Source organism: Protopterus annectens, chromosome 5.part1, assembly GCF_019279795.1.
Source record: "Protopterus annectens isolate FY-2018-M chromosome 5.part1, PAN1.0, whole genome shotgun sequence".
NCBI lineage: Eukaryota > Metazoa > Chordata > Ceratodontiformes > Protopteridae > Protopterus > Protopterus annectens.
Window position 1 is genome coordinate 745,025,844 of NC_056736.1, and position 27,438 is coordinate 745,053,281.

A 27,438-nucleotide genomic window follows, 5' to 3' on the forward strand; every position below is an offset into this window, starting at 1 on the left:
CAGGGTGACACTGCACCCCAGGGAGACACATATACATCACCTGAAGTACAGTACCCCAGGGTGACACAGCACCCCTGGCTGACACATACACATCACCTGAAGTACAGCACCTCAGGGTGACACATATACATCACCTACAGCACACCAGGGTGACACATATGCATCACCTACAGCACCCAAGGCTGACACATAGACATCACTTGAAGTGCAGTACCCCAGGGTGACACATATACATCACCTACACACCCCAGGGTGACACATAGACATCACCTGAAGTACAGCACCTCAGGGTGACACATATACATCACCTGAAGTACAGCACCCCAGGGTGACACATATACATCACCTACAGCACACCAGGGTGCCACAAATACATCATCTACAGCACCCAAGGGTGACACATAGACATCACTTGAAGTGCAGTACCCTAGAGTGACACATATATATCATCTACACATCCCAGGGTGACACATAGACATCACCTGAAGTACAGCACACCAGGGTGACACATATATATAACATGAAGTACAGCACTGCAGGGTGACACATATACATCACCTGAAATACAGCACCCCAGAGTGACACATATACATCACCTGAAGTGAAGCACCCCTGGGTGACACATATACATCACCTGAAGTACAGTGCCACAGGGAGACACATATACATCACCTGAAGTACAACACACAAGGGTGACACATACACATCACCTAGAGCACACCAGGGTGGCACATGCACATCACCTGAAGTACAGCACACCAGGGTGACACATATACATCACCTGAAGTACAGCACCCCAGAGTGATACATAAACATCACTTACAGCACCCCAGGGAGACACATAGACATCACCTACAGCACCCTAGGGTGACAAATAGACATAATCTGAAGTACTGCACCCCAAGGTGACACATATACATCACCAGAAGTACATCACCCCTGGGTGACACATATATATTGAAGTACAGCACCCCAGGGTGACACATATATATCACCTGAAGTACAGCACCCTAAGGTGAAACAAAAACATCACCTACAGCACCCCAGGGTGACACATGAACATCACCTACAGCACCCCAGGGTAACACATAGACATCACCTGATATACAGCTCCCCAGTGTGACACATATACATCACCTGAAGTACAGCACACCAGGGTGACACATATACATCACCTGAAGTACAGCATACCAGGGTGAAACATATACATCACCTACAGCACACCAGGGTGACACATACACATCACCTGAAGTACAGCACCCCAGGGTGAGACATATACATCACCAGAAGTGCAGCACGCCTGGGTGACACATATACATCACCTGAAGTACAACACCCCAGGGAGACACATATACATCACCTGAACTGCAGCACACCAGGGTGACACATATATACATCACCTACAGCACACCAGGGTGACACATACACATCACCTGAACTACAGCACACCAGGGTGACACATATAGATCACCTGAAGTAAGGCACCCCACGGTGACACATATACATCACCAGAAGTGCAGCACCCCTGGGTGACACATACACATCACCTACAGCACACCAGGGTGACACATACACATCACCTGAAGTACAGCACACCAGGGTGATACATAAACATCACTTACAGCACCCCAGGGTGACACATAGACTTCACCTACAGCACCCAGGGTGACAAATAAACATCATCTGAAGGACAGCACCCCAATGTGAGACATATACATCACCAGAAGTACAGCACCCATGGGTGACACATATACATCACCTGAAGTACAGCACCCAAGGGTGACACATATACATCACCTGAAGTGCATCACCCCAGGGTGAAACAAAGACATCACCTACAGCACCCCAGGGTGACACATGTACATCACCTACAGCACCCTAGGGTAACACATAGACATCACCTGAAGTACAACACACCAGGGTGACACATATATATCACCTGAAGTACAGCACCCCACGGTGACACATATACATCACCTGAAGTGCAGCACCCCTGGGTGACACATACACATCACCTACAGCACACCAGGGTGACACATACACATCACCTGAAGTACAGCACACCAGGGTGACACATATACATCACCTGAAGTACAGCACCCCACAGTGACACATATATATCATCTGAAGTACAGCACCTCAGGGTAAAACAAAGACATCACCTACAGCACCCCAGGGTGACACATGTACATCACCTACAGCACCCCAGGGTAACCCATATAAATCACCTGAAGTACAGCACCCCAGGGTGACACATATATATCACCTGAAGTACAGCACCCCAGGGTGACACATATACATCACCTGAAGTACAGCACCCCAGGGTGACACATATACATCACCTGAAGTACAGCACCCAGGGTGACACATATACACCACATGAAGTAATGCACACCAGTGTGACACATATACATGACCTGAAGTACAGCGCACCAGGGAGAAACATATACATCACCTGAACTACAGCACCCCAGGGTGACACATACACATCACCTACAGCACACCAGGGTGACACATACACATCACCTGAAGTACAGCACACCAGGGTGACACATATAGATCACGTGAAGTACAGCACCCCAGGGTGATACATAAACATCACTTACAGCACCCCAGGGTGACAAATAGACATCATCTGAAGTACAGTACCCCAATGTGACACATATACATCACCAGAAGTACAGCACCCCTGGGTGACACATACACATCACCTGAAGTACAGCAACCCAGGGTAACACATATATATCACCTGAAGTGCAGCACCCCAGGGTGAAACAAAGATATCACTTACAGCACCCCAGGGTGACACATGTACATCACCTACAGCACCCCAGGGTAACACATATACATCACCTGAAGTACAGCACCACAGGGTGACACATATATATCACCTGAAGTACAGCACCCCAGGATGACACATATACATCACCTGAAGTACAGAATCCAGGGTGACACATATACACCATATGACGTACAGCACACCAGGGTGACACATATACATCATCTAAATCACACCAGGGTAACACACAGACATCACCTGATGTACAGCTCCCCAGGGTGACACATATACATCACCTGAAGTACAGCACACCAGGGTGACACATATACATCTTCTGAAGTACAGCACCCCAGGGTGACACATATACATCAGCTGAAGTACAGCACCCCAGGGTGACACATATACATCACCTGAAGTACAGCACCCCAGGGTGCTACATAGACATCACCTACAGCACCCCAGGGTGACACACACAAACATCACCTGACATACAGCACCCCAGGGTGACACATATACATCACCTGAAGTACAGCACCCCAGAGTGAAACATAGACATCACCTGCAGCACCCCATTGTGACACATAGACATCACCTGAAGTACAGCACCCCCGAGTGACACATATACATCACCTAAATTGCAGCACACCAGGGTGAAACATATACATCACTTGAACTACAGCACCCCACGGTGACACATATACATCACCTGAAATACAGCACCCCAGGATGACACATACACATCACCAGAAGTACAGCACCCCAGGGTGACACATAAATATTTCCTGAAGTACAGCACCTCAGGGTGACACATATACATTACCTGAAGTACAGCACCCCAAGTTGACATATACATCACTTGAAGTACAGCACCCCAGGGTGTCAAATATACATCACCTGAAGTACAGCACACCAGGGTGACACATATACATCACCTGAAGTACAGCACCCCAGGGTGACACATATAAATTACCTGAAGTACAGCACCCCAAGTTGACATATACATCACTTGAAGTACAGCACCCCAGGGTGTCAAATATACATCACCTGAAGTACAGCACACCAGGGTGACACATATACATCACCTACATCATCCCAGGGTGACACATATACATCACCTGAAGTACAGCACACCAGGGTAATACATATACATCACCTGAAGTACAGCACACAAAAGTGACACATATACATCACCTGAAATATTGCACCCAAGGGTGATACAGCACCATAGGGTGACACATATACATCACCTACAGCACCTCGGGGTGACACATAGACAGCCCTTCAAGTACAACACCCCAGGGTTCCATATATACATCACCTACGCACCCTAGGGTGACACATAGACATCACCTGAAGTACAGAACACCAGGGTGAAACATATATATCACCTGAAGTACAGCACCCCAGGGTGACACATATACATCACCTGATGTGCAGCACCCTTGGGTGACAAATATAAATCACCTGAAGTACAGCACCCCAGGGTGAAACAAAGACATCACCTACAGCACCCCAGGGTGACACATGTACATCACCTACAGCACCCCAGGGTAACCCATATACATCACCTGAAGTACAGCACCCCAGGGTGACACATATATATCACCTGAAGTACAGCAACCCAGGGTGACACATATACATCACCTGAAGTACAGCACCCCAGGGTGCTACATAGACATCACCTACAGCACCCCAGGGTGACACACACAAACATCACCTGACATACAGCACCCCAGGGTGACACATATACATCAATTGAAGTACAGCACCCCATAGCGTGAAACATAGACATCACCTGCAGCACCCCATTGTGACACATAGACATCACCTGAAGTACAGTACCCCCGAGTGACACATATACATCACCTAAATTGCAGCACACCAGGGTGAAACATATACATCACTTGAACTACAGCACCCCACGGTGACACATATACATCACCTGAAATACAGCACCCCAGGATGACACATACACATCACCAGAAGTACAGCACCCCAGGGTGACACATAAATATTTCCTGAAGTACAGCACCTCAGGGTGACACATATACATTACCTGAAGTACAGCACCCCAAGTTGACATATACATCACCTGATGTACAGCACCCCAGGGTGACACATATACATCACCTGAAGTACAGCCCACCAGGTTGACACATATACATCACCTGAAGTACAGCACCCCAGGGTGACACATATACATTACCTGAAGTACAGCACCCCAAGTTGACATATACATCACTTGAAGTACAGCATCCCAGGGTGTCAAATATACATCACCTGAAGTACAGCACACCAGGGTGACACATATACATCACCTACATCATCCCAGGGTGACACATATACATCACCTGAAGTACAGCACACCAGGGTGATACATCACCTGAAGTACAGCACACAAAAGTGACACATATACATCACCTGAAATATTGCACCCAAGGGTGACACAGCACCATAGGGTGACACATATACATCACCTACAGCACCCTGGGGTGACACATAGACAGCCCTTCAAGTACAACACCCCAGGGTTCCATATATACATCACCTACGCACCCTAGGGTGACACATAGACATCACCTGAAGTACAGAACACCAGGGTGAAACATATATATCACCTGAAGTACAGCACCCCAGGGTGACACATATATATCACCTGATGTGCAGCACCCCTGGGTGACAAATATAAATCACCTGAAGTACAGCACCCCAGGGTGATACATATACATCACCTGAAGTACATCACACCAGGGTGACACATATACATTACCTACAGCACACCAGGGTGACACATACACATCACCTGAAGTACAGCACACCAGGGTGACACATATACATCACCTGAAGTACAGCACCCCACGGTGACACATATATATCACCTGAAGTACAGCACCCCAGGGTGAAACAAAGACATCACCTACAGCACCCCAGGGTGACACATGTACATCACCTACAGCACCCCAGGGTAACCCATATACATCACCTGAAGTACAGCACCCCAGGGTGACACATATACATCACCTGAAGTACAGCAACCCAGGGTGACACATATACATCACCTGAAGTACAGCACCCAAGGTGACACATATACACCACATGAAGTAAAGCACACCAGGGTGACACATATACATCATCTACATCACCCCAGGGTAACACATAGACATCACCTGACATACAGCTCCCCAGGGTGACACATATACATCACCTGAAGTACAGCACACCAGGGTGACACATATACATCTCTTGAAGTACAGCACCCCAGGGTGACACATATACATCAGCTGAAGTACAGCACCCCAGGGTGACACATATACATCACCTGAAGTACAGCACCCCAGGGTGACACATATACATTACCTGAAGTGCAGAACCCCTGGGTGACACATATACATCACCTGAAGTACAGCGCCCCAGGGAGACACATATACATCACCTGAACTACAGCACACCAGGGTGACACATACACATCACCTACAGCACACCAGGGTGAGATATACACATCACCTGAAGTACAGCACACCAAGGTGACACATATAGATCACGTGAAGTACAGCACCCCAGGGTGATACATAAATATCACTTACAGCACCCCAGAATGACACATAGACATCACCTACAGCACACCAGGGTGACAAATAGACATCATCTGAAGTACAGTACCCCAATGTGACACATATACATCACCTGAAGTACAGCAGCCCAGGGTGACACATATATATCACCTGAAGTGCAGCACCCCAGGGTGAAACAAAGACATCACTTACAGCACCCCAGGGTGACACATGTACATCACCTACAGAACCCCAGGGTAACACATATACATCACCTGAAGTACAGCACCACAGGGTGACACATATATATCACCTGAAGTACAGCACCCCAGGGTGACACATATACATCACCTGAAGTACAGCATCCAGGGTGACACATATACACCATATGACGTACAGCACACCAGGGTGACACATATACATCATCTAAAATCACATCAGGGTGACACACAGACATCACCTGACGTACAGCTCCCCAGGGTGATACATATACATCACCCGAAGTACAGCACACCAGGGTGACACATATACATCTCCTGAAGTACAGCACCCCAGGGTGACACATATACTTCAGCTGAAGTACAGCACCCCAGGAATACATATACATCACCAGAAGAACAGCACCCCAGGGTGACACATATACATCACCTGAAGTACAGCACCCCAGGGTGTTACATAGACATCACCTACAACACCCCAGGGTGACACACACACACACATCACCTGAAGTAGAGCACCCCAGGGTGACACATATACATCACCTGAAGTACAGCACCCCAGGGTGAAACATAGACATCACCTATAGCACCCCATTGTAACACATAGACATCACCTGAAGTACAGCACCCCCGAGTGACACATATACATCACCTAAATTACAGCACACCAGGGTGAAACATATACATCACTTGAACTACAGCACCCCACGGTGACACATATGCATCACCTGAAATACAGCACCCCAGGATGACACATACACATCACCAGAAGTACAGCACCCCAGGGTGACACATATATATCTCCTGAAGTACAGCACCTCAGGGTGACACATATACATCACCTACAACACCCCAGGGTGACACATATACATCACCTGAAGTACAGCCCACCAGGGTGACACATATACATCACCTGAAGTACAGCACCCCAGGGTGACACATATACATTACCTGAAGTACAGCACCCCAAGCTGACATATACATCACCTGAAGTACAGCACCCCAGCGTGGCAAATATACATCACCTGAAGAACAGCACACCAGGGTGACACATATACATCACCTACATCATCCCAGGGTGACACATATACATCACCTGAAGTACAGCACACCAGGGTGATACATATACATCACCTGAAGTACAGCACACAAAAGTGACACATATACATCACCTGAAATATTGCACCCGAGGGTGACACAGCACCATAGGGTGACACATATACATCACCTACAGCACCCCGGGGTGACACATAGACAGCACTTCAAGTACAACACCCCAGGGTTCCATATATACATCACCTACGTGCCCTAGGGTGACACATAGACATCACCTGAAGTACAGAACACCAGGGTGAAACATATATATCACCTGAAGTACAGCACCCCAGGGTGACACATATACATCACCTGAAGTACAGCACTCCATTGTGACACATATACATCACCTGAAGTACAGCACCCCTGGGTGACAAATATACATCACCTGAAGTACAGCACACCAGGGTGATACATATACATCACCTGAAGTACAGCACACCAGGGTGACACATATACATTACCTACAGCACACCAGGGTGATACATACACATCACCTGAAGTACAGCACCCCAAGGTGAAACATATACATCACCTGAAGTACAGCAACTCAGGGTGACACATATACATCACCTACAGCACCACAGGGTGACACATAGACATCACCTACAGCACTCCAGGGTGACACATAACCATCACCTGAAGTACGGCACCCTAGGTTGACAAATATACATCACCTGAAGTACAGCCCCTCTGGATGACACATATAACCCAGCTAAAGTACAGCACCACAGGATGAAACATAGACATCACCTACAGCACCCCAGGGTGACACATAGACATCACTTGAAGGACAGCACCCAGGGTGACACATATACACCACCTGAAGCACAGCACACCAGGGTGACACATATACATCACCTACAGCACATCAGGGTGACACATAGACATCACGTACAGCACCCAAGGGTGACACATAGACATCACCTGAAGTACAATACTCTAGGGTGACACATATACATTACCTGAAGTACAGCACCCCTGGGTGACACATATAAATCAACTGAAGTACAGCACCGCAGGGTGAAAAACAGACATCACCTACAGCACCCCAGGTTGACACATAGACATTACCTGAAAGACAGCACCTCCAGGTGACACATATACATCACCTGAAGTAAAGCACATCAGGGTGACACATATACATCACCTGAAGTACAGCACCCAGGGTGACACATATACACCACCTGAAGTACAGCATACCAGGGTGAAACATATACATCACCTACAGCACACCAGGGTGACACATACACATCATCTGAAGTACAGCACCCAAGGGTGGCACATATACATCACCTGAAGTACAGCATCCCAGGGTGACACATAGACATTACCTACAGCACACCAGGATGACATATAGGTTCATAGGTAAGTACTAGGCTATCTGCCCATGGGCATTTATAAGCCTAGCCACAGAGTGATGGCTTTCGCCTCCCCATTAGATTAGTAACCTGGGCCTCTGTCAACAGGGCTCCTGAAGTGATCCCAGGGTAGAACTTACAATTACCCATCCACTCATCAAGATTTAGAGCACCCCAGGGTGACACATAGACATCACCTGAAGGACAGCACCCCTGGGTGACACAAACACATCACCTAAAGTACAGCACCCCAGGGTGACACATACACATCACCTGAAGTACAACACCCGAGGGTGAAACATAGACATCACCTACAGCACCCCAGCGTGACACACAGACACAGCGACATCACCTGAAGTACAACAGCCCCCGGTGACACATATACACCACCTGCAGCACCCCAGTGTGACACATAGACATCACCTACAGCAACCCAGGTTGACACATACACATCACCTGAAGTACAGCACCCTAGGGTGACATATATACATCACCTGAAGTACAGTACCCCTGAATGACACATATAAATCACCTGAAGTACAGCACCACAGGGTGAAAAATAGATATCACCTATAGCAGCCCAAGGTGACACATACACATCACCTGAAATACAGCACCCTAGGGTGACACATATATATCACCTGAAGTACAGTACCCCTGAGTGACACATATAAATCACCTGAAGTACAGCACCCCAGGGTGACACATATACATCACCTGAAGTACAGCACCCCAGGGTGACACATATACATCACCTGAAGTACAGCACCCCAGGGTGACACATGTACATCACCTGAAGTACAGCACACCAGGGTGACACATATATATCATCTACACCACACCAGGGTGAAACATATACATCACCTGGAGTACAGCATCCCAGTGTGACACATATACATCACCTACAGCACCCCAGGGTGACACATAGACATCAGCTACAGCACCCCAGGGTGACACACATATAACCTGAAGTACAGCACCCCAAGGTGACACATATACATCACCTGAAGTACAGCACCCCAAGGTGACACATATACATCACCTGAAGTACAGCACCCCAAGATGACACATACACATCACCTGAAGTACAGCAATCCAAGGTGAAACATAGACATCACCTACAGCACCCCAGTGTGACACATAGACATCACCTGAAGTACAGTACCCCTGGGTGACACATATATATCACCTAAAGTACAGCACACCAGGGTAAAACACATACATCACCTGAACTACAGCACCCCAGGGTGACGTATATACATCACCTGAAGCACAGCACCCCAGGATAACACAAACACATCACCAGAAGCACAGCACCCCAGGGTGACACATATATATCTCCTGAAGTACAGCACCTCAGGATAACACATGTACATCACCTACAGCACCCCAGGGTGACACATATACATCACCTGAAGTACAGCACACCAGGGTGACACATATACATCACTTGAAGTACAGCACCCCAGGGTGGCAAATATACTTCACCTGAAGTACAGTACACCAGGGTGACACATATACGTCATGTACATCCACCCAGGGGGACACATATACATCACCTGAAGTACAGCTCCCCAGAGTGACACATATACATAACCTACAGCACCCCAGGGTGACACATATACATCACCTGAAGTACAGCACACCAGGCTGATACATATACATCACCTGAAGTACAGCACACCAAAGTGACACATATACATCACCTGAAGTACTGCACCCAAGGGTGACACAGCCCTATAGGGTGACACATATACATCACTTACAGCACCTCAGGGTGACACATAGCACTTGAAGTACAGCACCCCTGGGTTTCACATATACATCACCTACGCACCCCAGGGTGACACATAGACATCACCTGAAGTACAGCACATCAGGGTGATACATATATATCACCTGAAGTAAAGCACCGCAGGGTGACACATATACATCGCCTGAAGTACAGCACCCCAGGGTGACACATATACATCACCTGAAATGCAGAACCCCTGGGTGACAAATATACATCACCTGAAATACAGCATACCAGGGTGACACATATATATCACCTACAGCACCCCATGGTGACACATAGACATCACCTACAGCATCCGAGGGTGACACATAGACATCACCTGAAGTACAGCAACCCTGGGTGAGACATATAAATCACCTGAAGTACAGCACCGCAGGGTGAAACATAAAAATCACCTACAGCACCCCAGGGTGACACATAGACATCACCTACAGCATCCGAGGGTGACACATAGACATCACCTGAAGTACAGCACCCTAGGGTGACACATATACATCACCTGAAGTACAGCATCCCAGGGTGACACACAGACATCACCTACAGCACCCGAGGGAGACTTATATACATCACCTAGAGCACCCCAGGGTGACACATAGACATCACCTGAAGTACAGCACCCCCAAGTGACACAAATACATCACCTGATGTACAGCACCCCAGGGTGACACATACACATCACCTAAAGTACAACACCTGAGAGTGAAACATAGACATCACCTACAGCACCCCAATGTGACACATAGAAATCACCTGAAGTACAGCACCCCCCGGTGACACATATACATAACCTACAGCACCCCAGGGTAACACACAGATATCACCTACAGCAACCCAGGGTGACACATATACAGCACCCTAGGGTGACACATATACATCACCTGAAGTACAGAACCCCTGAATGACACATATAAATCACCTGAAGTACAGCACCACAGGGTGAAACATAGACATCACCAACAGCAGCCCAGGGTGGCACATAGACATCGACTGAAGGACAGCACCTCTGGGTGACACATATACATCACCTAATGGACAGCATACCAGGGTGACACATATATATCACCTTAAGTACATCATCCAGGGTGACATATATACACCACCTGAAGTACAGCGCACCAGGGTGACACATATACATCACCTACAGCACACCAGGGTGACACATACACATCACCTGAAGTACAGCACCTCAGGGTGACACATATACATCACCTAAAGTACAGCATCCCAGGGTGTAACATAGACATCATCTACAGCACCCCAGGTAGTCATATATACATCACCTAGAGCACACCAAGGTGACACATAGGCATCACTTGCAGTACATCACCCCTGGGTGACACATATACATCACCTGACGTACAGCACCCCCCGTTGACACATGTACATCACCTAAAGTACAGCACACAAGGGTGAAACATATACATCACCTGAAGTACAGAACTCCAGGGTGACACATATACACCACCTGAAGTACAGCACACCAGGATGACACATATGCATCACCTACAGCACCCCAGGGTGACTCACGTATATCACCTACAGCAACCAAGGGTGACACATATACATGACCTGAAGTAGAGCACCCCAGGGTGACACAGCACCCCAGGGTGACACATATATATCACCCGGGATACCGCACCCCAGGGTGACACATATACATCACCTGAAGTACAGCACACTAGGGTTACACATATACATCACCTACATCACCCCAAGGTGACACATAGACATCACCTGAAGTACAGTACCCCAGGGTGACAAATATACATCACCTAAAGTACAGCACCCCAGGGTGACACATATACATCACCTACAGCACCCCAGGGTGAAACATATACATCACCTGAAGTACAGCACACCAGGGTGGTACATATACATCACCTGAAGTACAGCACCCCAGGGTGACACATATACATTACCTGAAGTACAGCACACCAGGGTGACCCATATACATCACTTACATCACCCCAGGGTGACACATATACATTACCTGATGCACAGTACCCCAGAGTGACACATATACATCACCTACATCACCCCAGGCTGACACATATACATCACCTGACGTACAGTACATCAGGGTGACAGATATACATCATCTGAAGTACAGCACCCAGGATGACGCATATACTTCACCTGAAGTACAGCACCCCAGGGTGACACATATACATCACCTAAAGTACAGCACCCCAGGGTGACACATGTACATCAACTACAGCACCCCACCGTGACACATATACATCACCTGAAGTACAGCACTCCAGGGTGACACATATACATTACCTGAAGTACAGCACCCCAACGTGACATATACATTACCTGAAGTACAGCACCACAGGGTGGCACATATACATAACCTGAAGTACAGCACCACAGGGTGACACATATACATCACCTACAGCACCCCAGGGTGAAACATATACATCACCTGAAGTACAGCACACCAGGGTGGCACATATACATCACCTGAAGTACAGCACCCCAGGGTGACACATATACATTACCTGAAGTACAGCACACCAGGGTGACCCATATACATCACTTACATCACCCCAGGGTGACACATATACATCACCTAAAGTACAGCACCCCAGGGTAACACATGTACATCAACTACAGCACCCCAGCATGACACATATACATTACCTGAAGTACAGCACTCCAGGGTGGCACATATACATAACCTGAAGTACAGCACTCCAGGGTGACACATATACATCACCTGCATCACCCCAGGGTGACACATATACATCACCTGAAGTACAACACCCCAGACTGACACATAAACATCACTTATTGCACCCAGGGTGACACATATACATCACATAAAGTACAGCACACCTGGGTGACACATATACATCACCTACAGCACACCAGGGTAACACACACACATCACCTGAAGTACAGCACCCCAGGGGGACACATATACATCACCTGAAGTACAGCATCTCAGAGTGACACATAGACATCACCTACAGTACCCCAGGGTGACACATATACATCACCTGAAGTACAGCATCCCAGGGTGACACATATACATCACCTGAAGTACAGCACCCCAAAGTGACACATATACGTCACCTACAGCACCCCAGGGTGACACATATACATCACCTGAAGTACAGCACACCAGGGTGACACATATACATCACCTGAAGTACAGCACCCAGGGTGACACATATACATCACCTAAAGTACAGCACACCAGGGTGACACATATACATCACTTGAAGTACAGCACCCAGGGTGACACATATACACCACATGAAGTACAGCACACCTGGGTGACACATATACATCACCTGCAGCACCCTAGGGTAACACATACACATCACCTGAAGTACAGTACCCCAGGGTGACACATATACATCACCTGAAGTACAGCACCACAGCAAGGAACATAGACATCACCTACAGCACCCCAGGGTGACACATAGATATCACCTGAAGTACAGCACCTCCGGGTGACACATATACATCACCTGAAGTACAGCACCCTGGGTGACACATATACACCACCTGAAGTACAGCACCCCAGTGTGACATAGCACTCGAGGGTGACACATGTATATCACTTGAAGTACATCACCCCAGGGTGACACATAGACACCATCTGAAGAACAGCTTCCCAGGGTAACACATATCTATCACCTGAAGTACAGCACACCAGGGTGACACATATACATCAGCTGAAGTACAGCACATCAGGGTGACACATATACATCACCTGAAGTACAGCACCACAGGGTGACACATATACATCACCTACAGCACACCAGGGTGACACATATACATCACCTGAAGTATAGCACCCCAGCGTGACACATATACATCACCTGAAGTACAGCACCCCAAGGTGACATATACATCACCTGAAGTACAGCACCCCAGGGTGACACATATACATCACCTGAAGGACAGCACCCCTGGGTGACACATATACATTACCTGAAGTACAGCACCACAGCATAAAACATAGGCATCACCTACAGCACCCTAGGGTGACACATAGATATCACCTGAAGTACAGCACCGCCGGGTGACATATATACATCACCTGAAGTACAGCACCCAGGGTGACACATATACACCACATGAAGTACAGCACACCAGGGTGACACATATACATCACCTGCAGCACCCCAGGGTGACACATAGATATCACCTGAAGTACAGCACCACCGAGTGACACATATACATCACCTGAAGTACAGCACCCAGGGTGACACATATACACCACCTGAAGTACAGCACACCAGGGTGACACATATACATCACCTACAGCACCCCAGGGTGACACATATACATCACCTGAAGTACATCACCCCAGGTGACACATAGACACCATCTGAAGAACTGCACCCCAGGGTAACACATATCTATCACCTGAAGTACAGCACACCAGGGTGACACATACACATCAGCTGGAGTACAGCACCCCAGGGTGACACAAATACATCACCTACAGCACACAAGGGTGACACATATACATCACCTAAAATACAGCACACCAGGGTGACACATATACTTCACCTGAAGTATAGCACCCCAGCGTGACACATATACATCACCTGAAGTACAGCACCCCAAGGTGACATATACATCACCTGAAGTACAGCACCCCAGGGTGACACATATACATCACCTGAAGTACAGCACCCCAGGGTGACACATATACATCACCTGAAGTACAGCACCCAAGGTGACACATATACATCACCTGAAGTACAGCACCCCAGGGTGACACATATACATCACCTGAAGTACAGCACCCAAGGTGACACATATACATCACCTAAAGTACAGCACCCAAGGTGACACATATACATCACCTGAAGTACAGCACCCCAGGGTGACACATATACATCACCTGAAGTACAGCACCCCAGGGTGACACATATACATCACCTGAAGTACAGCACACCAGGGTGACACATATACATCACCTGAAGTACAGCACACCAGGGTGACACATATACATCACCTGAAGTACAGCACACAGGGTGACACATATACATCACCTGAAGTACAGCACCCAGGGTGACACATATACATCACCTGAAGTACAGCACACCAGGGTGACACATATACATCTCCTGAAGTACAGCACCCCAGGATGACACATATACATCACCTGAAGTACAGCACCCCAATGTGACACATATACATCACCTGAAGTACAGCACCCCAGGGTGAGACATATACATCACCAAAAGTGCAGCACACCAGGGTGACACATATACATCACCTGACAGCACAGCACCAGGGTGACACATATACATCACCTAAAGTACAGCACCCGAAGGTGACATATACATCACCTGAAGTACAGCACCCCAGGGTGATGCATATACATCACCTGAAGGACAGCACCCCTGGGTGACACATATACATTACCTGAAGTACAGCATGACAGCATGAAACATAGGCATCACCTACAGCACCCTAGAGTGACATGACACACATATAGATCATCACCTACAGCACACCAGGGTGACACATATACATCACCTGAAGTACAGCACCCTGGGTGACACATATACACCACCTGAAGTACAGCACACCAGGGTGACACATATACATCACCTACAGCACCCCAGGGTGACACATAGATATCACCTGAAGTACAGCACCACTGAGTGACACATATACATCACCTGAAGTACAGCACCCAGGGTGACACATATACACCACCTGAAGTACAGCACACCAGGGTGACACATATACATCACCTACAGCACCCCAGGGTGACACATATACATCACCTGAAGTACATCACCCCAGGTGACACATAGACACCATCTGAAGAACAGCACCCCAGGGTAACACATATCTATTACCTGTAGTACAGCACACCAGTGTGACACATACACATCAGCTGGAGTACAGCACACCAGGGTGACACATATACATCACCTGAAGTACAGCACCCTAGGGTGACACAAATACATCACCTACAGCACACAAGGGTGACACATATACATCACCTAAAATACAGCACACCAGGGTGACACATATACTTCACCTGAAGTATAGCACCCCAGCGTGACACATATACATCACCTGAAGTACAGCACCCCAAGGTGACATATACATCACCTGAAGTACAGCACCCCAGGGTGACACATATACATCACCTGAAGTACAGCACACCAGGATGTCACATATACATCATCTACATCACCCCAGGGTGACACATATACATCGCCTGAAGTACAGCACCCCAGGGTGACAATACAGCATCCCAAGGTGACACATATACATCTCGTGAAGTACAGCACCCCAGGGTGACACTTACACATCACCTGAAGTACAGCACCCCAGAGTGACACTTATACATCACCTGATGTACAGCACACCAGGGTAACACATATATATCACCTGCAGCATACCAGGGTGACACATATACATCACCTGAAGTACAGTACTCCAGGGTGACACATATACATCACCTGAAGGACAGCACCCCATGGTGACACATATACATCACCTGAAGTACAGCACACCAGGGTGACACATATACATCACCTGAAGTACAGTACCCTAGGGTGACACATACACATCACCTGAAGTACAGCACACCAGGGTGACACATATACATCACCTGAAGTACAGTACCCTAGGGTGACACATACACATCACCTGAAGTACAGCACACCAGGGTGACACATATACATCACCTGAAGTACAGCACCTCAGGGTGACACATATACATCCCCCGAAGTACAGCACACCAGGGTGACACATGTACATCACCTACAGCACCCCAGGGTGATACATAGACATAACCTGAAGTACAGCACCCCAGGGTGACACATATATATCACCTGAAGCACAGCACCCCAGGGTGACACATATGCATCACCTGAACTACAGCACACCAGGGTGACACAGTGGATTTTCTCTTAATGCTTCCCTAAGATGCATGTTTTAATGGATGAGCTCAGTTCTGGTACAGGCCCCTATAATCATATCTTGTGCATACCTCTCAACTGCCCAGATTTTTGCATCATTTTTTTTCCTGCTCCTTATAAAATGTATGGTTTTCTGGCAAATCACTGAAGAATGAAGTCATTAAATAATAACAGATTTCAGAATTCATACCTTTCAGAAAATGCATGCTAATGCAAAACATGTTATTCTACAGGCATTCTAAGCTTATAACCATTGTAATTTATATGTGTCCCCAATTCTGAGCCTTTGTTCCCCCATTATTTTTAGCTTTGTCCAAATTTCTTGTGCTGAGAAGTTGAGATGTACACCTGCTATCTCACATACATAAATGCTACCGTGTAATGACAGGCTTCTACATTCTGCATCAAGGAGAAGCAATACTCATGTGCATCATTATGCCATTCTAAGCAGGTTCCTGTTGTGGACACATAGGTTCATAGGTACTTACTAGGCATGCAGTTCAGGAGACCATTAAGGGACCTAGCCGAAAGTCCCAATTGTTCCAAAGTACTGTCTAGTTAACTGGCTTGGTGAAGATCACACTGCAGGCAAATGAAGGTTGTGGGAATCAAACCCTGTACCGCAGGAAGTAGCTTATTTGTAGCACTAATACAGAACTATATATTCTTGGTTACTCCACTGAATGCTCCCAGAGGCTACATATAAGCTTGGATCATAAATACAGACAGTACAGAGCAAGCATTGAAAAAGGACATAAAAAGAACATACTTAACACAAATTTCTTTGTGTAGCATCTGATACAAATTAAATGTGTAGCATCTGATACAAAATTCTTTGTGTAGCACCAGTCTCAAGGTGCAGCTGCAGGTATCAAAGTACATATCCACATTTTAACATCATTATTAGCAGGCTCAGAGCTTCCCCAGTTTTCACAAAACTGGAAAACACAAGAAATGTATAAATGGACTGGCAAAATATGTTTTTGGAAAGTCATACTTACATCACGCCAATAAAGGGAGTCAGTGCTAATGTTAAAATAAAACCAAGTACAAAGGCAACTAATCGGTTCACTGTAGTTTCATAATGTAGATCCACTAAGAAGGATTTGTTGATTCTTTTTAGTAACTGAAAACTATGTGGAGGGGGTCCCCTGGCCACTCCATACAGGGAGAAATTCCTACAACCTTCTCTACTAAGTACAGTCTAGTCAGAGGTTGTAGCACATCAGTATAACTTACATTTACCTGGGAGCGGGCTTTTCATGTTTGAGAGATTCAGCAAAACCTTCTTGACAGGACCCGTTCTTTGAGTATGACACTGGGCACTCATTTTGTTCATATAACTTAATTTCTTATTCTGGAGAAGTTTTTACAATGACATACCCAACATGACAGTGTTGCTATCTGTGATATGTTCCAGACTTAATGTGAGTTTTTCTTTATATTTCTAGGGATTCATATCTGTGCTATAACCCTGTAGGATGATCTATTCAAGTGCCTCATTCTAATGTGGAACATTAAACACATTGTGAAGGACAGCAACAGTTTGTACTGTTTATTTCAATAATTAATCTTACTTCTCCGCAAACTGTCTTAACAGGGCTTGACAGAATCACTTTACATTATTAGCTGCAAAACTGAACAGTTGTTGGAAAATGTGGTAACACTGCCTTTGTAATGAAGGTTCTCATCAGATGATGTGGGAGAGGGGCTACTGACTTGTCATATCTTGGTGTGTCTGCTGTAGGCATTCATTTCCAAATCCTGAAGACTCTGGCCACACTTACCCTTTGTAAAAGGCAGTTGGTCCTTCTTTGGTCAGCATAACAACAGCACAGTTGATAGCACTGCGGTACTGGCCCTGAGGAGAATTCATGTATCGCGTTTTCACCACATCGACAGGTGAAGCAACTACAGTTGCACAAAATCCAGCCGCAAATGCAGCTACAAAATGGCACGGAAGATGGTCTGCAGAAAAAAATATGAAAATGAGTCGGCAAAATTACACATTGTTTATTTATGTATTTATTTCTGCATGCTCTTCTTATATCTGCATGGAGTTTCTCTCAGTATTCAAGTTTACTCCCACCTTGCCAAAAACAAACTAGCTGGCTACTCTGCACTGCCCATACATATCATATATACCCTTCCCCTTGTGACCCAGGCTGTTCCCAGGTTATGGTTGAAAGGGTCAATGAAGGGTAAGTTTACTTTTCTGATTAATAAGTAAACATACTTACAAGTCTACAGGAGTCCGCCTCTTTCACCACCAGTAGATAATATTTCTTTGCTTCCCAATCACTCAGCACTAGAGTTCAATATTCAGTGTTCAGTGTGACACAAACTAACAAACTCTACAAAGACCTTAAAGGAGCTTGCCACCTGTCAAGAAACTCCATAAACCCTGTCACCAAACTAGTTATCTAACAGTTCACCCAAATGCAGCACAGCAAGCCAACAGAGCTCGGAAACAGCGTTGCCAAATAATAAATAATTCCAGTCACCATAAAATGCTGTCCCCTAACGGCACCAAGCACAGTCTTAGTACACTTCGTGAGTAGCAGACTTCCAATAAACCATTAGTATTTCTGATGCATATAAACTCCAGCAATTCTGCAAGGTTCGTAAGCGAAAAGTACTTTATTCTTGATAAAACAAAAAGTAAGCGCTTTCACCGAGCTTCTTCAAACTTTTACAAACAGAGATGCATATTGGTTGTTTAAATAGCCCTTCCTTGGCTATGATTGGTTGTAAGTTCTTAAATATTAAAACACAATAAGGTGTAATTCAAAGCGCTATTATTTCATAAAAATATATATATATATATATATATATATATATATCTCGGGCATTATAATAGCCCATATAAAAGCTCAATTGATCTAAAATTATTGCAAATGACATATATATAAAAAACAATTTGGTACAAATTTATAAAAATTTCTTATCATAAAGCGGAATCAATACATGTTCATCTGCCCTCCATCTAACTATCCATTAGAATGTGAAACCAGATGGATAGTTAGATGGAGGGCAGATGAACAACCAGGTTTGAATGATAAAGTCCAGATCAAACCTTTTCTAAAGAGCAGAAGGGTCTTTAGACCTACATGAATTAATAATTACCCCCACACACCCCCCTGCCTTTTGTATATAGGTTTGATGTAATCTATAGAGACACAATTATGATTAGGCTTTGAAACATAATGTAATATATAACCTGAGTAATTACGGGTTATGTTGTCTCATTCTTATGTTTACTGCTCTTCATGTTTTGAGCTTTATAATACATGTATTTTAAAAATGTATTGATTCCGCTTTATGATAAGAAATTTTTATAAATTTGTACCAAATTGTTTTTTAAATATATGTCATTTGCAATGATTTTAGATCAATTGAGCTTTTATATGGGCTATTATGGGCCATTATAATGCCCGAGGTATATATATATATTTTTATGAAATAATAGCGCTTTGAATTGCACCTTATTGTGTTTTAATATTTAAGAACTTACAACCAATCATAGCCGAGGAAGGGCTATTTAAACAACCAATATGCATCTCTGTTTGTAAAAGTTTGAAGAAGCCTACGGGTGAAAGCGCTTACTTTTTGTTTTATCAAGAATAAAGTACTTTTCGCTTACGAACCTTGCAGAATTGCTGGAGTTTATATGCATCAGAAATACTAATGGTTTATTGGAAGTCTGCTACTCACGAAGTATACTAAGACTGTGCTTGGTGCCGTTAGGGGACAGCGTTTTATGGTGACTGAAACTAGTTATCTAAACCAGCCTTCAACTTACCAAGAATACCAGACTCTCTAATTGCAGTTCATTCCATAACTTATCTGCTCCATGAGGGAAATATAATTTCTCAAGTTTGAATTTTAAATGGAGTTGCTCATAAACATGTATTATTCCTAGTATCATAACTATATTCTCCAAAATCCATACCAGATAGAGCCAATAGTGCAACATAATTCATGCATTTGAAAAGAATTATAAGGTTACCTCTGGCCAACATATAGTGCTTAAAATACAGTGCAAACTGCTCCACTCAGTTTCTGTAATTCAGATGCTTAAGTCTGTCAGTCTGTTTAGTATAATCTCAATGTTTTCCAACACAGTCAACCCCAACAACTGTCGACAAAAGCAGTCCCGGAGTATTCTATAGGAAGCCTTACAACAGCCTAACAGATAGGAAATAAAATTCACTCATCACGACTCATAGAGACAAGCAGCCCCGTTGTATTCTACAGAAGTCTTTCAACAGACTTACAGATAGGAATTAAAATTCACTCATCATGAATCATAGAGACAAGCAGACCCATAGTATTCTTTAGGACGTCTTACTACAGCCTTACAGATAGGAAATAAACTTCACTCATCACGACTCATAGAGACAAGCAGCCCCTCAGTATTCTATAAGAAGTCTTACAAATTCTTTCATCACAACTCATAGACACAAGCAGCCCCATAGTATTCTATAGGAAGTCTTACAACGACCTTACAGATAGGAATTAAAATTCGCTCATCACAACTCATAGAGGCAAGCATCCCCATAGTATTCTAAAGGGAATCTTACAACTCAGTACTGGCGTATCCAGTCAGGAGGAGAAGGAAACCACACTCACTACGATTCCAGTCTCACATAGACCTACCACAACAGCAAACCAAACACATAAACACACAAAAACATACTCGGAGACTCTAAATAAAAATCTGCCTAAGCAGCAGAGACCTCCAAAGCAGACACCCAACACAGCCTACCTGGACCTCGCAAAAGCCTTCGATACAATACCCCACTTGGGCATTATAGATAAGCTCACCAGCTTAAATATAAACCCCTATGTCACTAGATGGGTTGCAAACTGGCTCAAGGACAGAACCCACATGGTTAGAATTGCTGGAGCCATGTCAGACTCCAAACCAGTTACAAGTGGCATCCCACAAGGCTCAGTCCTGGGACCTCTCTTGTTCGGTATATATTTCTCGGAGGTACAGGCCAACATGGAAGGACTGTGGCTGACCAAGTTCGCAGATGACTGCAAACTGGGCGCCATAATCAACTCTCCAGCTGACACAAGCATCCTCCAAAAGGAAGGCTTATAAATGCCCTAGGGCAGATAGCCTAGTATGAACCTATGAATCTATGAACAGCCTTATAGATAGGAATTAAAATTTGCTCATTATGACTCATTGAGACAAGCAGCCCCATAGTATTCTGTAAGAAGTCTCACAACAGCCTTACAGCTAGGAAATAAAATTCACTCATCACGACTCATAGAGACAAGCAGCCCCATAGTATTCTAAAGGAAGTCTTATAACAGCCTTACAGATAGGAATTAAAATTCGCTCATCATGAATCATAGAGACAAGCAGCCCCATAGTATTCTATAGGATGTCTTACAACAGCTTTACAGTTAAGAATAAAAATTTACTTACCACGACTCATAGACACAAACAGCCCCACAGTATTCTATATGAAATCTTACAACAGCCTTACAGATAGGAATTAAAATTCGCTCATCACGACTCATAGACACAAGCAGCCCCACAGTATTCTACAGGAAGTCTTATAACAGCCTTCCAGATAGGAATTAAAAATCGCTTATCACGACTCATAGACGCAAGCAACCCCATAGTATTCTACAGGAAGTCTTTCAACAGCCTTAGAGAGAGGAATTAAAATTCACTCATCATGACTAATAGAGACAAGCAGCCCCATAGTATTCTATAGGACGTCTTACAACAGCCTTATTGTTAGGAATTAATTCACTCATCACAACTCATAGAGACAAGCAGCCCCATAGTATTTTGTAAGAAGTCTTTCAACAGCCTTACAGATAGGAATTAAAATTTGCTCATCCCGACTCATAGAGACAAGCAGCCCCATAGTATTCTATAGGAAGTTTTACAACAGCATTACAAACAGGAATTAAAATACATTCATCACGACTCATAGAGACAAGCAGCCCCATAGTATTCTACAGGAAGTCTTACAACAGCCTTACAGATAGGAATTAAAATTCTCTCATCACAATTCATAGAGACAAGCAGCCCCATCATATTATATAGGAAGTCTTACAACAGCCTTACAGATAGGAAATAAAATTTGCTCATCACAATTCATAGAAGCAAGCAGCCCCATCGTATTATATAGGAAGTCTTACAACAGCCTTACAGATAGGAATTAAAATTCGCTCATCACAATTCATAGAGACAAGCAGCCCCATCGTATTATATAAGAAGTCTTACAGCAGCCTTACAGATAGGAAATAAAATTTGCTCATCACAATTCATAGAGACAAGCAGCCCCATCGTATTCTATAAGAAGTCTTGCAACAGCCTTACAGACAAGAACTAAAATTCGCTCATCACGACTTGTACTACTGAGCAGTATGTCCCTAATGACTGTATTAAATCTTTGTTACCACTAGATTATTTTCATATCTTAATTGTTTGTTTACTACCAGGTTCAAAGGTTCATAAATAAGTACTAGGCTTGGAAAGTCATTCTTCCATCACACCCATAAACAAAGGGAATCAATGCTAATTTTAAAATAAAGCCAAGTACAGAGGCAATCTAATTGGTCCACTGTAGTATTATCAATGGAAATCCACTGAAAAAAGGATTTGATGATTCCTTTTTTGTTAAATCTTTTAGTAACTGAAACCTGTCTAAGTGGAAGTGGTCCCTCAACACTTCCATACAGGGAGAAATTCCTACAACCCCCCTCAACTAAGTAGAATCTACTCAGCCCAGTGCTAGTTATATTTAGCTGGGACAGCTTAAGTCTTCATTGCTCAGTGCAACACAAATTAAGGAGCTGTACAGTTTGGGTTAGACTGGCCTCACCTTTCCCATGGTTTCTAATCATACATTACACCTAGTGAGAATAACTGGGATCATATCACAGAGGATTTGAGGGGGTCTATGCATGGGATAAAGCATTTAAGAGCTGCCTGTGAAACAATGACTCTGTTAAACCTATAGATCTAGAACATTATTCTCCTTGTTTAATGTAACATTATCTAGTGCACATGAAAAAACATAGATTGTTAAATTATTACAGTCGATGTGCAATACGTTAGTTTTAGTGGCATTAAACTCTATGTGCTTACTGAGTGACCAAATACACAAGATAAAGAAATACATGTCACTGGAGGCAAATCTCTCACATAAAAGTGCTCCTACTGTCAATCAGGCTGTCAGTAGCACACAGGCTGCACCCCTCACACACAATTCAAAGCAGACATATAGACCCACATATGCTGAGGCACTTAAATGTAACCTTCCTAAACCCCAAAGACCTCCTAGATGAAGTACACATAACAAACACCATCAGCAGCCCCAAATGCATTCTTTCTAAACAACAGCCACATCAGCACATACAGCCAGCTCTGAAGGAGACTCTACTTCTAAGCCCATAAGGCAACCCACCACACAATCCATCTTTCTGGTCATTGGAGACTCCATTGTGAGACATAGTGATGTCCATCTCACCAGGCTGAGTAAGAAGAAAGTCAAGGTCAGTTGTTTATCAGGGGCTAGGATCCAACACATTATGCACACACTCAGGTCATTGGACCACAAGTATCAGTATGAGTCAGTCATAGTCCATGTGGGAGTAAATGACCTGAGACGTACCTCCCTAGACTATATGAGGAGAGACATCATGGAGCTCTCAGAATGTGTGTCCTAGACTGCTATGAGCCTAGCATTGAGCAGCATTTTACCTTCTCCAAGGATGATACCACATTATGAACAGAAGGTGACTGATTTTAACAATTGGCTTAGTTTCTGGTGTCATTCTAAAATGGTGCAATATTTTCCAGCAAGGCAGGACATGGTCAGCAGACCACTCTGCTTTGCCAGGGATGGTCTGCACCCCCTCCCCTTATTACCTAAAACATTGTTCTCCCCCATAGTACTTTTTTTAGGCAATGCCAAACTGAAAGTGCTTCTGACCTAACAAATCAAAACCAATAACAATCTAAAGGCATTATGAATCAGTTAGGAATCTAAACAAGAAACTCCACTTCCTACAAGCTCTGCACATAATACAGAATGCTAATGTCTGTGTGGTCACTGAGACATGGTTTAAAGCAGTGGAGAGCACACTGGCAGTGCAAGGTTATAATGCCTTCCACACATTTTGACCAGTTAGTTCACAGTCAGGGAGTAAAGGTGGAGGTGTCTTCATTTACCTGAAAAATAAATATACTTCAAAGCTGGTTAAGCAGGACAAAGCATCTAAGCTTCTCCACATTCAAATCACCACAGGTAAAATCCAGTACCACTTCCTTGCAAGGTATAGGTCCCCCTTTATGGCCCAGGAGACCCATAACATGTATTTTAGCTTACTGGAAACACTCACCATCCAGCCCAATACTATATTCATGGAAAACTTTAATTACTCCACTATTAACTGGGAATCATATATAACGTCAAACTTGCAGGCACATAGATTCCTAGATTTTGTAAATACAAACTCCCTGGACCAGATTGTCAATACGCTGACCAGGGGCACAAACATACTGGATCTGGTCCTCACTAGTATGGGGAGAGGGCTGCACACCCCTAGTGTAATATCCTGTCCCGCAAGGTCAGACCACAAAATAGTCTTCTTTGAAGTAAAAATAAAACCCAGAACCCCAGTAAACCCTGAAATGTTCAGGAACTACTCTAAGGCTAACTTCCTACTATTAAGTGGTAACCTGGCAAATTTGCAAGCTCTTATAAACTCTAAGAACACTGCTGCCTATGTGGAATTGTTCACAAAAACCCTATACGAGCACAATGATAACTGCACAGAGGCAGCTGTACCCACCAGGAATAAGTACAGAACCAACTCAAAAAACAAGCCAACCTGGCAGAATCACAACATCAACAGGCTATATAACAGAAGGAAGAAAATCATGGCAAAAATTAGCAGGTGTAGCACCCAGCAGGATAAAAGCAGTGTCATCAAACTAAGCAAACAACTGGCCAAGGCATTTGACACAATACCCCATTCAGCATTGTTGATAAACTCAAGAGGTTATTTATAAGCCCTTATGTTACCTGGTGGATAACCAGCTGACTCAGACAGGACCTAGGAAGCTAGGATTGAGGAGTCCACCTATACAAAGAAGCCAGTCACAAGGAGAGTCTCTCAGGGATCAATCCTATGACTGCTCTTTTTTGACATTTACTTCTCTGAAGTCAAGGCCAGTGTCAAGGGCCTCCGGCTGATCAAATCTGCCCCCCACTGACATTAATGTTCCCCAGGTAGGGCTGACACAGACAAATAACATTTGTCAGAACCATGGACTAAAACTAAAGGCCAGGAAATGCATAACTACTATTATTAATTTCCTGCCATTTAGTTTTAGTCCATGGCTCTGACACAAGTCATCCACCCCAGTAACACCTCTAAGAGATGAACCAGTAGTCAAGGACTTGGAGACACACATAGGCAGTAATCTAGCATTTGACTGTCACATATGTATATACAGTAGTGAGGAAGAAATTCTATGTTGTGCAATTTATAAACAAAGGTATGGCTTCCAGATTCAAAGAGGTCATTGTTCCACTGTATTTAGCATTCATCAGACCTATCACTGAGTACAATGCCCCTTTGGTATGTGCCTAACCAAGTGCATCCAACAGCTGGAAGGTACACAGAGGTGTAAGTAACATTCTCGGTGTAGTCTGCCTTATCCCTGTATTCTGTCTTCT

The 27,438-nt window shown here is 44.7% G+C and overlaps 1 protein-coding gene across 3 annotated transcripts in view; it reads right to left on the minus strand.

Moving 5' to 3' along the window:
• LOC122803636 (mitochondrial uncoupling protein 2-like) overlaps nt 1-27,438 on the minus strand; it is a 205,270-nt gene that overhangs the window by 32,304 nt on the left and 145,528 nt on the right. For all 3 annotated transcript variants that reach the window (XM_044073382.1, XM_044073381.1, XM_044073380.1), the window contains one exon: nt 19,504-19,684. In XM_044073382.1, coding sequence (XP_043929317.1) covers nt 19,504-19,684 — 181 coding nt within the window. The remainder of the gene's footprint in view (nt 1-19,503; nt 19,685-27,438) is intronic.